General features: G+C 43.8%; 1 protein-coding gene across 2 annotated transcripts in view; it reads right to left on the reverse strand.

Moving 5' to 3' along the window:
• Positions 1-15,196, reverse strand: part of AP1AR (adaptor related protein complex 1 associated regulatory protein) — an 83,863-nt gene extending 68,667 nt beyond the window's left edge. Inside the window, exon 1 of one of the 2 annotated variants that reach the window (XM_073640692.1) lies at positions 14,915-15,196. In XM_073640692.1, coding sequence (XP_073496793.1) covers positions 14,915-14,988 — 74 coding nt within the window. In that variant the 5' untranslated portion in view covers positions 14,989-15,196. The remainder of the gene's footprint in view (positions 1-14,914) is intronic. The other variant, XM_073640682.1, reaches the window with a different exon arrangement.
• Positions 15,197-15,461: the final 265 nt, after the last annotated feature.

Below are 15,461 nucleotides of genomic sequence, written 5' to 3' on the forward strand. Positions count from 1 at the left end.
CCCTCCGACAGACCTGAAGCTGTGGGAAGAGGGTAAATATGTAGTGATTGTATAATTGTTAATATGTCTATTTGGCTGTAAAGAAGGGGTCTGTACCCCGAAATGTGTTATCCATGTGACTATAAAGAATACCTGTTGCCATTACAAATTCAACATTTGGTCTTGGGGGCAGACAGACGTCCGCACATATTTCTCGTGCGATGATCACATGGCGAGGAGAGGTGCCGGCCAGTCCATTCAGAGCATTGCGATCCTCGCACGAGAAGAATACGGCCGTCTGTCTGTGCCCTTTGGGGATGAAGCAGGATACTGGGAAGCATATAAAGAATTTAATGGGAAACTGACAGGTCCTCCAGGCCTATCTACCTGCCCCATTATAATTACAGCTATAATCCAGCAATAAAATCTTAACTGATTATATAATACATCAAGGGTATGTGTCCACAAAAATAACTTTTATTGTAATCACTTACATATGCAAATTCCCCAGAACTAGTCAGACCAGTCTTCGATTTCGCAGTCTAGTCTGGCTCTGCAGTCTCTAATTGAGCCCCCAGGATGTGACTGATATTCACCTATGAAGATGATGTTGGGAAGTTTGAGCATTCACACCACTTCACTCCTCCCTGTGTATGCACATAAAGCCGGGGACAGATCACCCAGCTTCACTGCATTGGTCCAGGGAGAAATGAAGTGGCGTGAATCCTCAAAATTCCCAACATCATCTTCATAGGCGACTGCAGGTTATAGAAGGTCAATCACGTCCTGGGGGTGCAACTAGAGACTGCAGAGCCAGACTAGATTGTAAAATCAAGGACCCGTTGGACTAGTACAGGAGAATCTGCATATGTGAGTGATTACTAGAAGTTACGGTATTTTTGTGGACACACAGAATTGTACAGTACATCAAAGGCATCATTTTATTGTTGGATCATGGCTCTAAATCATTATGTGGGCGGTCTGATAGTTCCCCTTTAATATACTTTCCCTTTTTTTCCTTTTATAGATAATTTATTCTTTCCTTGCAGTTCGCTGCAATCCCCGATTTGAATATTGACACACTGCATTTCCTAATGACGGTAGGGATCTGTGAAAAGGATGGCATTCAATATGCTTACACAAGCCAATCACCAAAATGCAAAAATAAAAAAGGGGGATGATAAAAGTACCATAAGTCTCATAGGAACAGGGGAAGCATCACTGCAAAAGTCTAAATAATAAACCATTACCAATATAAATAGCAAATGACAAGCATTCAGCAGAAAAAAAAATAATGATCATTAAAAATATATATTAGAAACTGGATCTGTTGCAAAACAGGTAATGATTGAGAACGGTTCTCACTTGTGATCTGCAGCCTATTCCAAGTCATTGCTAAAGACAAGGCAGATGTGTGGCCGTCTATCAGACACCAGCAGACAGACATGTGCCTGTGCCAGGACCCCTTATATAATGTTATTCGAGCACATCAGTGATGGAAAAGGAAAAATCCCACTCATTGGACCCCAATGACACCACATTTTACAACAAACTGCATAACACAACAAAGATGTAGTCTTCCATAAACCTTCCATTCTGTTACAATCCTGTTGTAAACCAAAATGAATAAATCATCACAGAATGTGGAAAAAAGGAAGCACATTAATTAATAAAGTCATGCCATGAATATTTGATGATTTTCAGGCTGCGCGGTAGCCACTGACACTGAAGCACACGCTCCTGCCTCCATAAAGTCCAGTACAGGATACCACAGAACACACTGCCGGGGGCTTCCTCTGCTCAGGACGCAGGGATGCTATAAGGCGGTGGGCAAGTCTGCGGCACTGGAGATCTACTGGAATAATACAATAGGAGAGAAAAATAAAAGCATTTCCCACAAACAGAGTAAAAAACGTAATACCAAAACACTTATTTCAGTTAACTTCAAAGGGAACCAGTCATGTTTGAAAATGGTATCTGAGCTTCAGGCAGGATATTATAGAGCAGGAGGAGAAGATTAGATTGATACATTCAGTACAACTTGTAATTTATCCATTGAAATCCCTGGTGTCTGTATACATATGGGTCCAGTGGGCGGTCCTTCTCAGTGACTGACTGCTATCTGTATGTATGGTTGTACAGGGAATACTGTCAATCACTAAGTAGGACCACCCACTGGACTCATATGTATACAGACACCAGGGACTCCACCGAATATTTTCCAACAAACCTATACAGTGGAGAAAATAAATATTTCATACACTGCCGATTTTGAAAGTTTTCCCACCTGCAAAGAATGGGGAGTTCTGTCATTTTTATCATAGGTACACTTCAACTGTGAGAGACAGAATCACATTGTATGATTCTTATATAATTAAGTTGCATTTTATTGCATGAAATAAGCATTTGATACAATAGAAAAACAGAACTTAATATTTGGTACAGAAGAAACCTTTGTTTGCAGTTACAGAGGTCAGATGTTCCCTGTAGTTCTTGACCAGGTTTGCACACATTGCAGCAGGGATTTTGGCCCACTCCTCCATACAGATCTCCAGATCTTTCAGGTTTCAGGGCTGTCGCTGGACAACATTGAGTTTCAGCTCCTTCAAAAGATTTTCTATTTGGTTCAGGTCTGGCGACTGGCTAGGCCACTCCAGCACCTTGAAATGCTTATTACGGAGCCACTCCTTAGTTGCCCTGGTAGTGTGTTTCGGGTCATTGTCATACTGGAAGATCCAGCCACGACCCATCATCAATGCTCTTACTGAGGGAAGGAGGTTGTTGGCCCAAATCTTGCAATACATGACCCCATCCATCCTCCCTTTAATATGGTATAGTCGTCCTGTCCCCTTTGCAGAAAAGCACCCCCAAAAGTATGATGTTTCCCCCACCATACTTCACGGGTAGGACGGCGTTCTTGGGGTTGTCCTCATCCATCTTCCTCCAAACACCGTGAGTGGAGTTGATACTAAAAAGTTCTATTTTGGTCTCATTTCACCACATGGCCTTCTCCCATGCCTCCTCTGGATCATCCAGATGGTCATTGGCGAACGACAAACCAGCCTGGACATGTGCTGGCGTGAGCAGGGGGACCTTGCATGCCCTGCAGGATTTTAATTCATGACAGCGTAGTGTGTTACTAACGGTAATGTTTGAGACTGTGGTCCCAGTTCTCTTCAGGTCATTGAGCAGGTCCTCCGTGTAGTTCTGGGCTGATTCCTGACGTTTCTCAGAATAATCCTTACCTCATGAGGCGAGGTCTTGCATGGAGCTCCAGACCAAGGAAGATTTAAAAGTAGTCTTGGGTTGCTTCCATTTTCTACTAATTGTACCAAAAGTTGTTGTCTTCTCACCAAGCTGCTTGCCTATTGTCCTGTAGCCCATCCCAGCATGGTGCAGGTCTACAATTTTGTTCCTGGTGTCCTGAGACAGCTCTTTGGTCTTGGCCATGGTGGAGAGGTTGGAGTGTGATAGATTGTGTGGACAGGTGTCTTTTATACAGGTAACACGTTCAAACAGGTGCAATTAATCCAGGTAATGAGTGCAGAGTAGGAGGGCTTCTTAAAGAAAAACTCACAGGTCTGTGAGAGCCAGAATTCTTGCTGGTTGGTAGGTGATCAAATACTTATTTCATGCAATAAAATGCAATTTAATTAGTTAAAAATCATACAATGTGATTTTCTTGTTTTTATTTTTAGATTCTGTCTCTCACAGGTGAAGTGTACCTAGGATAAAAATTACAGACCTCTCCATTCTTTGTAGGTTGGAAAACTTGCAAAAATCGGCAGTGTATCAAATACTTATTTTCCCCACTGTATATCATTCTGCTCAGCGTCTCCTTCTATATATCATGCTGTCCACAGATTGGACTGCATGTACACAACCATTTAAAGGGGTTGCCTCTAGCATACTGTAGCAATCTGATTAATGATAACTCTTCGGATCCCTACCACTTCTGTGCCGCTAGTTTCCACGTCCATCAACAGAGTCTCTAGATCTTGGCTTACAATGATGATTTGTGATTGACACAATCACTGACTGGAGCGGTCACCATTAAGGTCACTGCTGCACCATCCACTGTCACATGCTCAGTTCAAAAGGCATCAAAACTAATCTATTTAACAGGGTACTCAAGTACCCCGCATTGAGGACGCCTTAAAAGTCCCCTCAACATCATGGTCCTTAGGGCCCAAATTAGTAAAAGACAGTTTCATTAACAATGATGGACATATGGCCTTCAATAAAAAGAATACCTTTAGATTGCTAGCCTTTGGCCGGCTAAGGTGGCAGCATCAAAGCAGTTGGAGCTTTTTGTTACAAAAGACAGATCTGTGGAACTCCCTTCTCACCAAGAAGCCCAAGTGTACAGTGCATGATACAGTACGGAAAGTAAACTTTCCTTTTAAAAGGATTATTCTCAAGTTGTCTCTTGAGCAGCATACAGCCCTCCAGTCTCCTCACTTCTTGGTTCATGACAGGGCAGGCATTCCTCCTTGAGTAACAGATCTTGAGAGTACTAGAGCTGTAGTACTAGTAGAACTATAAAGGTTAGCACAAGCTCTGCTGTAACACATTCATCTATCAGTGGTTTGTTCTGGAGTGTACAGTGCCATTACTGTATTTACACAGATATAACAGGTCATTTTAACAAGCACATGGGAGTCATGATTAGGAAACCTGCCGATGGTGGAAGCTGGTGATTTTTTAAGCTTTACAAACTTAGCTTGTCAGGAGCTAGAGGGAGGTGAGTAGCTAACTGCTGTACAAAAATCAATGGACTCCTGGAATGTAGCTACTGGGCATTCTTGTCCAAAGTTGGCACTGGTAGCCAAGCTCCATGGAAATCAGCTGTACATTATGTAAGATAAAAGCTCTCACAGCAGGAAAATGACAGCAGGCATAAAAAGCAAGGTCTAACAAAGGGTTTTGGCAAAGAAATTTCTGTACACTCTAGTGCACACTTGTTAAAATAAGATCATGACAACGAGAGAAGTGCACTCAGAGAATGTCTGCCAGCTAACAGTATAAGTTTGGCACATGCTTATACCAGTTTTAACTCCATAATTAAAAGGGAATCTGTCACCCCCTGGCACTTATCTGACCTCTAATATGGGCATACAGATGATAGAAATGTAAATCTATACCTACCTGTGTGCCTCATATTAGAGGTCTTGTTGCTGTGAAATGTCTTTTTATTCAATCAAGCTTCTGATGCTTGCAGGCCGGGGACTGGAAGAAATCCCTGCCTACTGTGGTAATTATAATGTTTCCCCCCTCCCCTGCATATCACATTGCCCAGATTTGGCTGTGGCAAATGCACATCACAGGGCACTGTGATATGCAGAAAGGGGGGAAATATTATTATTACCACAGGAGGTGGGGATTTCTTCAGGGCCCCGGGCCTGCAAGCTTCAGAAACTAGACTGAATAAAAAGACATTTCACAGCAACAAGTCCTCTAATATGAGGCATACAGGTAAGTATAGATTTACATTTCTATCATCTGTATGCCCATATTAGAAGCCAGATAAGTGCCAGGGGTGATAGCAGTGAAAGTTCTTATAAATGTGCCTGTTATTGTTGGGATTTAATTTTATTACTCTGCCTGCACTATTCCTGGTGTTTCTATAGCTATTCCTCACACTACTTGTGACCAGGACTATTTAGAACTTTGGATTATTTATTTTACACACCTTAGAACAAGCGGTGGATACCGCGTTCTTACAGAGGTATACAGCATATCTATCAACACAAGTCTCAGCCAAGTCAAGGCGGCCCCACTCAAAATAACAGACTGTACACTGATGAAGGTCCTAAGTGACCGAAACGTTTGTACATTGTGTGTATATCAACTTTACTAAAATCAAGAAAAATTAACTCAAGTCTTCGAGTGCCGGGTTATTACTATATATTAAGACCTTTGGTCAGTAATTTGCATCCAGACAAACTCTGAAAGCAAAGAAGATAAATAATATTTTCATTATATTTTCACTTAATTTTGCATACATACAGTTGTGCTCAAAAGTTTACACACCCCAGCAGAAGTATTGCTTTCTTGGCCTTGTTTCAGAGAATATGAATGATAAAAAAAACTTTTTCTCCACTCATGGTTATTGGTTGGGTGAAGCCATTTACTGTCAAACTACTGTGTTTTCTCTTTTTAAATCTTAATGACAAACACAAACATCCATATAACCCTGATCAAAAGTTCACATACCCTGGTGATTTTGCCCTGATAACATATTCAGGATTTGGCACAAATGGGTTTGAATGATTACGAGCAAACAGGTCACAGGTGAGGATGTTACCTTTAGTAGCCAGTGAGTGTGCATAAAAGCTGAGTGAGTTTCTGGGATCCAGACAGACTCTTGCATCTTTCATTCAGCCACTGACGTTTCGGGATTGAGAGTCATGGGGAAAGCAAGAGAAATGTCAACGGATCTATGGGAAAATATAGTTGAAATGTATAACACAGGAAAGGGATACAAAAAGATATCCAAGGAATTGATAATGCCAGTCAGCAACATTCAAACTGTGAACAACAAATGGAAAATCAGCGGCTCTGCAAAAACCAAACCACGGTCAACGGTCAGGTAGACCAACAAAAATTTTGGCGACAACTGGCAGGAAAATTGTTCGGGATGCAAAGAAAAACCCACAAATAACATCAGCTGAAATTCAGGACTCTCTGAAAACTAGCGGTGTGGCTGTTTCAAGATGCATGGTCGAGTCGCCAGAAGAAAGCCATTACTGTGCAAATGCCACAAAGTATCTCGCCTACAAAACGCCAAACAGCACAGAGACAAGCCTCAAAACTTCTGGAACAAGGTAATTTGGAGTGAGGAGACCAAAATGTAACTTTTTGGCCACAACCATAAACGTTACATTTGGAGAGAGGTCAACAAGGCCCATGATGAAAGGAACACCATTCCTACAGTAAAGCACGGAGGTGGATCGCTGGTGTTTTGGGGATGTGTGAGCTACAAAAGGCATAGGAAACTTGGTAAAAGTTGAAGGAAAGATGAATGCAGCTTGTTATCAGCAAATACTAGAGGCAAATTTGGACTCATCAGCTCGTAAGCTGCGCATGGGACGTACTTGGACGTTCCAACATGACAACGATCCAAAACATAAGGCTAAGTCGAACTGTCATTGGCTACAGCAGAACAAAGTGAAGGTTCTGGAGTGGCCATCTCAGTCTCCTGACCTCATTATCATTGAGCCACTCTGGGGAGATCTCAAGTGCGCAGTTCACGCTAGACAGCCAAGGAATTTACAGGAACTGGAGGCTTTTTGCCAAGAAGAATGGGCAGCTTTACCATCTGAGAAATTAAAGAACCTCATCCACAACTACCACAAAAGACTTCAAGCTGTCATTGATGTTAGAGGGAGCAATACACGGTATTAAGAACTAGGGTATGTGAACTTTTGATCAGGGACATTTGGATGTTTTTAGTTGTAATTAAGATTTAAAAAGAGAAAACACAGTAGTTTGACAATAAATGGCTTCACCCAACCAATAACCATGAGCGGAGAAAAAAGTTTTTTTTGTTATCATGCATATTCTCTGAAACAAGGCCAAGAAAGGAAAAACTTGTGAGCACAACTGTAAGCCTAAGTCTCTGCTCACACTTGCGTTCAAAAATTTCATCTGTCTTGGTCGAGAATTCCATTTCTCTCCTACAAACATCTGTTGTATACCTGACATAAATACATTGCTCAAAAAAATAAAGGAATCACTCAAATAACACATCCTAGATCTGAATAAATGAAATATTCTCATTGAATACTTTCGTCTGTACAAAGTTGAATGTGCTGACAGCAAAATCACACAAAAATCATCAATGGAAATCAAATTTATTAACCAATGGAGGCCTTGATTCGGAGTCACCCTCAAAATTAAAGTGGAAAAACACACTACAGGCTGATCCAACTTTGATGTAATGTCCTTAAAACAAGTCAAAATGAGGCTCAGTATTGTGTGTGGCCTCCACGTGTCTGTATGACCTCCATACAACGCCTGGGCATGCTCCTGATGAGGTTGCGGATGGTCTCCTGTGGGATCTCCTCCCAGACCTGGACTAAAGCATCCACCAACTCCTGGACAGTCTGTGGTGAAACGGTGGATGGAGCGAGACATGATGTCCCAGATGTGATCAATCGGATTCAGGTCTGGGGAACGGGCGGGCCAGTCCATAGCTTCAATGCCTTCATCTTGCAGGAACTGCTGACACACTCCAGCCACATGAGGTCTGGCATTGTCCTGCATTAGGAGGAACCCAGGGCCAACCGCACCAGCATATGGTCTCACAAGTGGTCTGAGGATCTCATCTCGGTACCTAATGGCAGTCAGGCTACCTCTGGTGAGCACATGCAGGGCTGTGCAGCCCTCCAAAGAAATGCCACAGAACACCAGGATTGGCAAAGTCGCCATTGGCGCCCTGTGCTCTTCACAGATGAAAGCAGGTTCACACTGAGCACATGTGACAGAGTCTGGAGACGCCGTGGAGAGCGATCTGCTGCCTGCAACATCCTTCAGCATGACCGGTTTGGCAGTGGGTCAGTAATGGTGTGAGGTAGCATTTCTTTGGAGGGCCGCACAGCCCTTAAAGTGCTCGCCAGAGGTAGCCTGACTGCCATTAGGTACCGAGATGAGATCATCAGACCCCTTGTGAGACCATATGCTGGTGCGGTTGGCCTTGGGTTCCTCCTAATGAAGGAAAATTCCAGACCTCATGTGGCTGGAGTGTGTCAGCAGTTCCTGCAAGATGAAGGCATTGAAGCTATGGACTGGCCCGCCCGTTCCCCAGACCAGAATCCTATTGAGCACATCTGGGACATCATGTCTCGCTCCATCCACCAACGTCACGTTGCACCACAGACTGTTCAGGAGTTGGCGGATGCTTTAGTCCAGGTCTGGGAGGAGATCCCACAGGAGACCATCCGCAACCTCTTCAGGAGCATGCCCAGGCGTTGTAGGGAGGTCATACAGGCACGTGGAGGCCACACACAATACTGAGCCTCATTTTGACTTGTTTTAAGGACATTACATCATGGTTGGATCAGCCTGTAGTATGTTTTTCCACTTTAATTTTGGGGGTGACTCCAAATCCAGGCCTCCATTGGTTAATAAATTTGATTTCCATTGATTATTTTTGTATAATTTTGTTGTCAGCACATAGTATTCAATGAGAATATTTCATTCATTCAGATCTAGGATGTGTTATTTGAGTGTTCCCTTTATTTTTTTAAGCAGTGTAGTTGCAAAGGGGCCACACTGTGTATTATGGTGTCCTCCTAGTTTCTGTTTCTGGTGACGGCGAGTGTGAGCTTTGCCGTCACCATTGCAGTCTTTTGACCCCGTCAGCGCATACGTCCGGACCCTGTTTTGCGGCTAATTTTAGGACGTATACCCCGACGTGGACACAGAACGCAATATGAAAGCATCCTAACACCAGGAACTGGATGATTGCTTTATTTTATATTGAACTTTAGCCTTATTGGATATGATCTTTTGGCCCATGTTTGTCATGTTTCCTTGATATCAGGGCTGTGGAGTCGGTAAACCTAACCTCCGACTCCTCAATTTCCCGGACTCCAACTCCACAACACTGGTCACTACTGAGCGTGTACATAAAGTGCAGCACAGATTCATCTCAACTAAAAGCAGAGGTCCTTAGATCAGGAACAGAACAGACATTTATAGGACATTTCATAACTTTCCCAATTTCTTCTGAAAACATTTACAGCACATCCTGCATTGCACTACTGTACCAATTTATTATATATTTTAGGAGTCGGAGTCGGTACATTTTATACCGAGTCCACAGCCCTGCTTGATAGCAGACGCTTGTATTTGCATCATTATTACATTACTGTATTATCGGTGCTAGTAGTTTAGTATATGCAATCTATCCATGTTCAACTAAGGTAGCCTTTTGTTCAGTGCTTCTCATTACTGCATTTTCTAACCAGCATTATTATAATAATTATATAACTTGGCAATTAGTGCTTCTGCATTTGGGGTTCAGGGCATTGTTCAACAGGCATGGGAGGTTAGACATTAACCCTATTATGGGCATGTTGTGGTTTGCACAAGTAGCCTTTTGGTAGTTTTAATTGTTCTTAAATTTATGTGGTTTCTTTTTTGTCTTGTTATACTTAATAAAATATTGATTTTCAAAGGTGATCCCTTGTTTGGCATGCTTATTTTTCCCTTTATATAGTCTATTTTGGTATGCTTAAGGCTGATCCCTATCTATATGGCGGTGCCCTTTTACATTATTATAGCGCTATATAAGAACACAATGTTTGACAGCATTTGTAAAATGCCATGCACCTGCATTTGGGAATTTTGCAAATTGTAAAGCAATCCTAATACTCATGTAAAGCTCTTTTCAACATCAAACTGGTGTTCCCCGGTTACACCATAGGGTCAAATCTGGAGCCCTTTCATTCCATCTTCTACAGAACAAATGGATATCCTCTTTGTTGCTATTATTGAACATACTAGACATATCAATATTATGTGTAAATCAGGAATAATAATAAACCATAGTGGAAAGTGGTTTCTTCTAAAGTTAGTTGCAAATGGGCTTGTCTTCTGCTGGTCCAGAGCCTGAGTCCATGAGAAAAACCTCTGAGGAGCCATTCTGACCCTGGGGATGAGCAGATGAGGCAATCTTTTTTGATTTAGGTCACTTTTTTTTTTTTGCAAGCGTAGTCGACGGCTTAGATCAGCAGTGTGGACTGTAGGAGCCTACTCCAGTCTGTTCTTTTTAGTAGCCAAGCAATGAGAACTTACACACACAAGTCCCAGCAGTGTGTTTTAAGGCGAATTGTCTTCCAAGATCCTGAGATTAGGTCCTGCCACCAGTGACTTGATCATCAGTGGAACTGGGAGAGAAGACCTTTTGAATGTATTTAATTGAAGGGCTACTTGGTTTTTGGCTTTTCTTTTAGGAAGCTATTAAATGTCCTAAAGAACTGGTGAGCTGCTGAATTAGGATGTCTTGTGAAAATGAAAGAGCTCCAACAATGAGAACAGTACTGATTCAAGGAGACCTACTCCTACATCTCAATACACTTCAAATGGAAGAACTAAAAGAGAAAAACTAAACATGAAATAGAGAAATAACTATGAGCAGAAAAGCAAATAGTTCTAATGACTGGTTGAGGTCGACGTAAAACTACAATATAGTGAGTGATTTAGTAGCACCGATGTCCCTGAACTCCTCACATCATGTACATAATGTATTGGATTATTGGCTTTTATTCCTTTGACGCCATTAGAACTTGGACCGCCCCGCTAGATACCACTTAAATGATTGAAGAAAATATTGCAAGAAGAAAACAAATTGATGATATATTCAAGAAAACAGCTGTTCTCTCCAGTTCAATATTATAATAGTACAATTAATGTCCTCTCTGACCACATTATTCCCGTAATCGTCCTTGGCTTCTGTTCAGCTATGGGAAGAGAGTTTCCATCTACTTCAGGGGTAAAAGTGTTTCTAGAATAATCAAACTGGCTCCAAACTGCAGCTTCAATTACCAGGATACAAGTGAAGTACATTACTGATAGTAGGGAATTGCCAATGCAGTACTTCCCTATTATAATAATGGAATTGCCCTAAAAATAAGGGGGGGAAGTGAAGGTGGAATTCTACTACATTTTCATGGAAAAAGAATAAATAAGGTCCAGATCACAATGGGTTCTTGATAGAGTTGGTATCAATCGATTCACAGGAAATGGTCTATTGGACATGTCAGTGATCTTTGGCCACTGGACAGGAGCCCCGAGAACCACCTCCTATCTCCCGGCATTGGTGTCTCATGTTTTGATTAGCAGGCCTGGCATGATATCACTTGTATCATGCAGTAAAGGTGTCACGACAGGCTGGCAAATCAAAAGAAGAGCTGCGGATGCCGGGAGGTAGGTGGCCGTTCTCTGGACTCCTTTCCAGCAGCTTAAGATCTCTGACATGGCCGCTGAACAAGGTCCTACAAATTGATTCCCACCAACTCTAATTCTTGCCGTACAATGTTAGGAAAGCAACCAATGTACGAACTAAAAAAGTGTACATAAAGCTTAAGAAAGAAAAGGTGTCCTTTTGGTCTTTGACCAGCTGGAATCAGTATACTGCAAAAAAAATAAAAAAAAGGTATGTAAAGTGTTGTAGACTATACTATTCCATACCATGATGCCCAAAAAACATTGACATCCTTGGGTGGCAGATGCCACTGTATAGCACCTATCACAAGAATCCATTTTATGGACAGTTGTAAGATTTTTCAATAATTTTCCATTACATATATATTAGAGTAAACCTGTCACCTGATTCATGCTGCCCAAATGGTGGACAATATGAATTGCAGCCTGGTATATTTCTCTCTTAAAATGCTCCAGCATTTCAGAGAAAATATACTTTACAGATCCAGCTGGTATAGCATCTGTCAGAGGCCACAGGCCCAAAAAAGGCCACCTTGGACAGAGTTGATGCAAGCCACTCCGTCTGGCAGATACCAGAGGAGCCCCGGCCTTCACCCTTTAACACCTGTACAGGAATCTGGTCTTATAACAGGGTCCACTGGGATTGCTTCCACAGAAGGGCTGCTGTCCAGAGGAGCAAACTAGGGCAAGAGAATGGTCTGGTAGCAGGGTCAAAACCAAGAGGGCTGAGAAGGTACAAAATTGTCAGGCAGATCCCAGCCACTTTAATCTTAGTGGCTGTACAGAGACTGTGTCGCTTAGAACTTCTAGTTTTGACGTCTGCTCCACCACCAGCGCCGCCCATAGACTGAATACAGTGGCATGTGGTGACAGAAGCAGACGTCGCAAGAGCAGGTCCTGGTGGAGAGGTGACAGCCAGGAACCATAGCAAGATTAGACTGGTGCAGCCTCTGGCCGGTTCCTCCTAGAGATGGCTTACAGGTCTCTCCTATGTGTGTAAATAAGGAGAGAGTAGTCAGTCACCTGCAGCGGCGCTCAGAAAAGACGGCCTAGTCTCGTTTCTGGCTATGGTCCCTGGTCATATCTTTAAAGTATATTTTGGCTGAAATGCTGGAACATTTCATAGAAAAATATTCCTAATTGCAATTGTGCAGCCAGTTTCTGATTCATGCTGCCCGCGGTTTGGACAGCATGAATCGGGAGACAGATTCCCTTTAAATGTATGCCATTATAGCCTATGGGTGACAAGTCTGTGAAATGGTTCCTATATTAGTCTTTGGCCTCATTCACACACTGCAGATACAGCTGGACCTGATTGTCCCTGTTTAGGGGAATCCCACCCTGCACCCTGGATCCTCTTGGCCTACATGCAAGCAAACATAGCCTATACGCCTGATGAAGGGTCTTTACACGCAGCGTTATACGATACTGTACTCACCGCTGTGTAACCAGTGGATATGAAATACTGCAAGAAATTCTATCAAGCATCTGGAGTGCCTTTAGGTGAGCAGCTTCTTCACTGCCTACTATTGGCCTCATTCAAATGTCCATTTTTCACGCACGTTTTTTTATCTGGTATTTTCAGAGACTGGACATGTAAAATGGACCCATTAGTCTTTGGGCACGTTCACAAGGTCTACACTGTGTATCATCAGACACTGTCCATTTATTACTGGCTAATGGTTAGCAGAAGCTGGGGTTTGTTTTTTTAGTTTTCTTTTGCATAGAAGAAACACAGATGTCACACCGATTGTAAAAACAGCCACATGGCTCAAACGCGGATGAGACTTGTATCCTGCACACTGCTGAAAAACCGACTATTTTTTTCTTGTCTACATAAAAACGGAGGTCTGACTGAAGCATGTGTGTGAGGGAGGACACAGGTCGTGCCGGGCTCTGGACACGTTCCACCGTCAGTACCCAGGTCGTGCCGGGCTCTGGACACGTTCCACCGTCAGTACCCAGGTCGTGCCGGGCTCTGGACACGTTCCACCGTCAGTACCCAGGTCGTGCCGGGCTCTGGACACGTTCCACCGTCAGTACCCAGGTCGTGCCGGGCTCTTTGGTGACTGATCCAGTCCTGTCTTCAGTTATACAAAGAATCAGAGGGCCGCAGTTCTCCCCACATGAGGCTGTGCTAAAAACAAGCAGAACCCGAGTGAGGGCAGCATGTGTCTAGATTAACTACCATGGAGTCCAGCGTGACCCTATTATTTGTCAGTGGGCTCCCACTATGGGTGGCAACAAGCAAACATCACCTCTTCTTCTCTGTTATCAGCCATTATTCGCTCCATAGAGGCCCATCAGTCAGCTGATGCTCTCAGAGCCTCCAGACAGTTCCACCTTACTAGTGACCCTGTAACCCAGGGGTAGACATACCATTGGAGCGATGTGGTAAGGGGCCCAGGAGGTAAGGCGGTGGACTTGTGCATTATGATGGGCTATTGGACTGCCTACCTAGTTTTCTTGCGCAGGCGCCCCCTTTTGTGTCCGCAGTGCTGTAACCACAGCCACAATGGGGTAATAGATGTATGTCACGTCACATACACGATAACTGGTGATAATCTCTCCTGTGACCCAGGCACAAGTAAGATGTGGGTGAAGACTACAGTAGTAGCCACAGAAGCCGACACACACTGTAACACCCCTGCACTTCCTGGTACAGTATGGCCGCCGCTCCCCCTCCAGGTAATGTCACACTCCCCTCTGGTAAGACTGCCCCTTTATCAGGTGAGCATACTCTGACATGGTGACATCACATGACTTCTGACAACCATAAGACCTACGTGATGCCCCATTATCACTGCTGCCGGGGGCACCAGGTCACGTGGGTGCTGTCCGCTCCAGCTGTGTGCCGGCCACATCGAAGTGTTTGGAAGCCGATGCTGCACGAGCCCTGGTTAACCATAGCAGTGCCATGTCACGGCACCCCTGGACTTATCCGCCCACTCTCACCTACCAAGCACACCCCCCGTCCACTCACCCTCCTCCCGATCTCTGGATGCGATTGTTCTCCCTCCTGCAGAGACTCCAGCACCGGGTCCAGCAGATCCCCATGTCATACTGAGCCGGGCGCGTACACAGCTGTGTGCCCGCCTCAGCCAACCGGCATGCTGAGCTCGCTCTCCGTCACGTGACACACGCCTCTTCTCCTAGAGGCCACAATGCTGGTGAGAAACTCCGGAGCCAGAGTAGGGAATGATGGTCTAGAACAACATGGCCGCCGTTGGAGCGTGCAGTTACCGTAATTACTCACAGAAGCGGTCACATCAGCTAGTGCGCGTCACCGTATAGTGCAGCTCACCAATGAGGTGACAGGAGGGACAACTGCTCATATTGTATTTCCGGCCGTAGTGCAGTAGTGAAAAGTAAAATATCAACGCTCAGGAAAGGCCCATACACTATCTACACAACACTGGTGGTACCATGCGCTGCTAGGCTACACAGTACACAGAGGCATAGATAGGGGGTTCAGCTGGGAGGGGCGAAACATCTGAGTGGGCCCCTAACCGATAACCCTGATTACAACT

Source organism: Phyllobates terribilis, unplaced genomic scaffold (assembly GCF_046119375.1).
Source record: "Phyllobates terribilis strain yellow unplaced genomic scaffold, ASM4611937v1 Scaffold_1__5_contigs__length_1240528914, whole genome shotgun sequence".
Classification (NCBI taxonomy): domain Eukaryota; kingdom Metazoa; phylum Chordata; class Amphibia; order Anura; family Dendrobatidae; genus Phyllobates; species Phyllobates terribilis.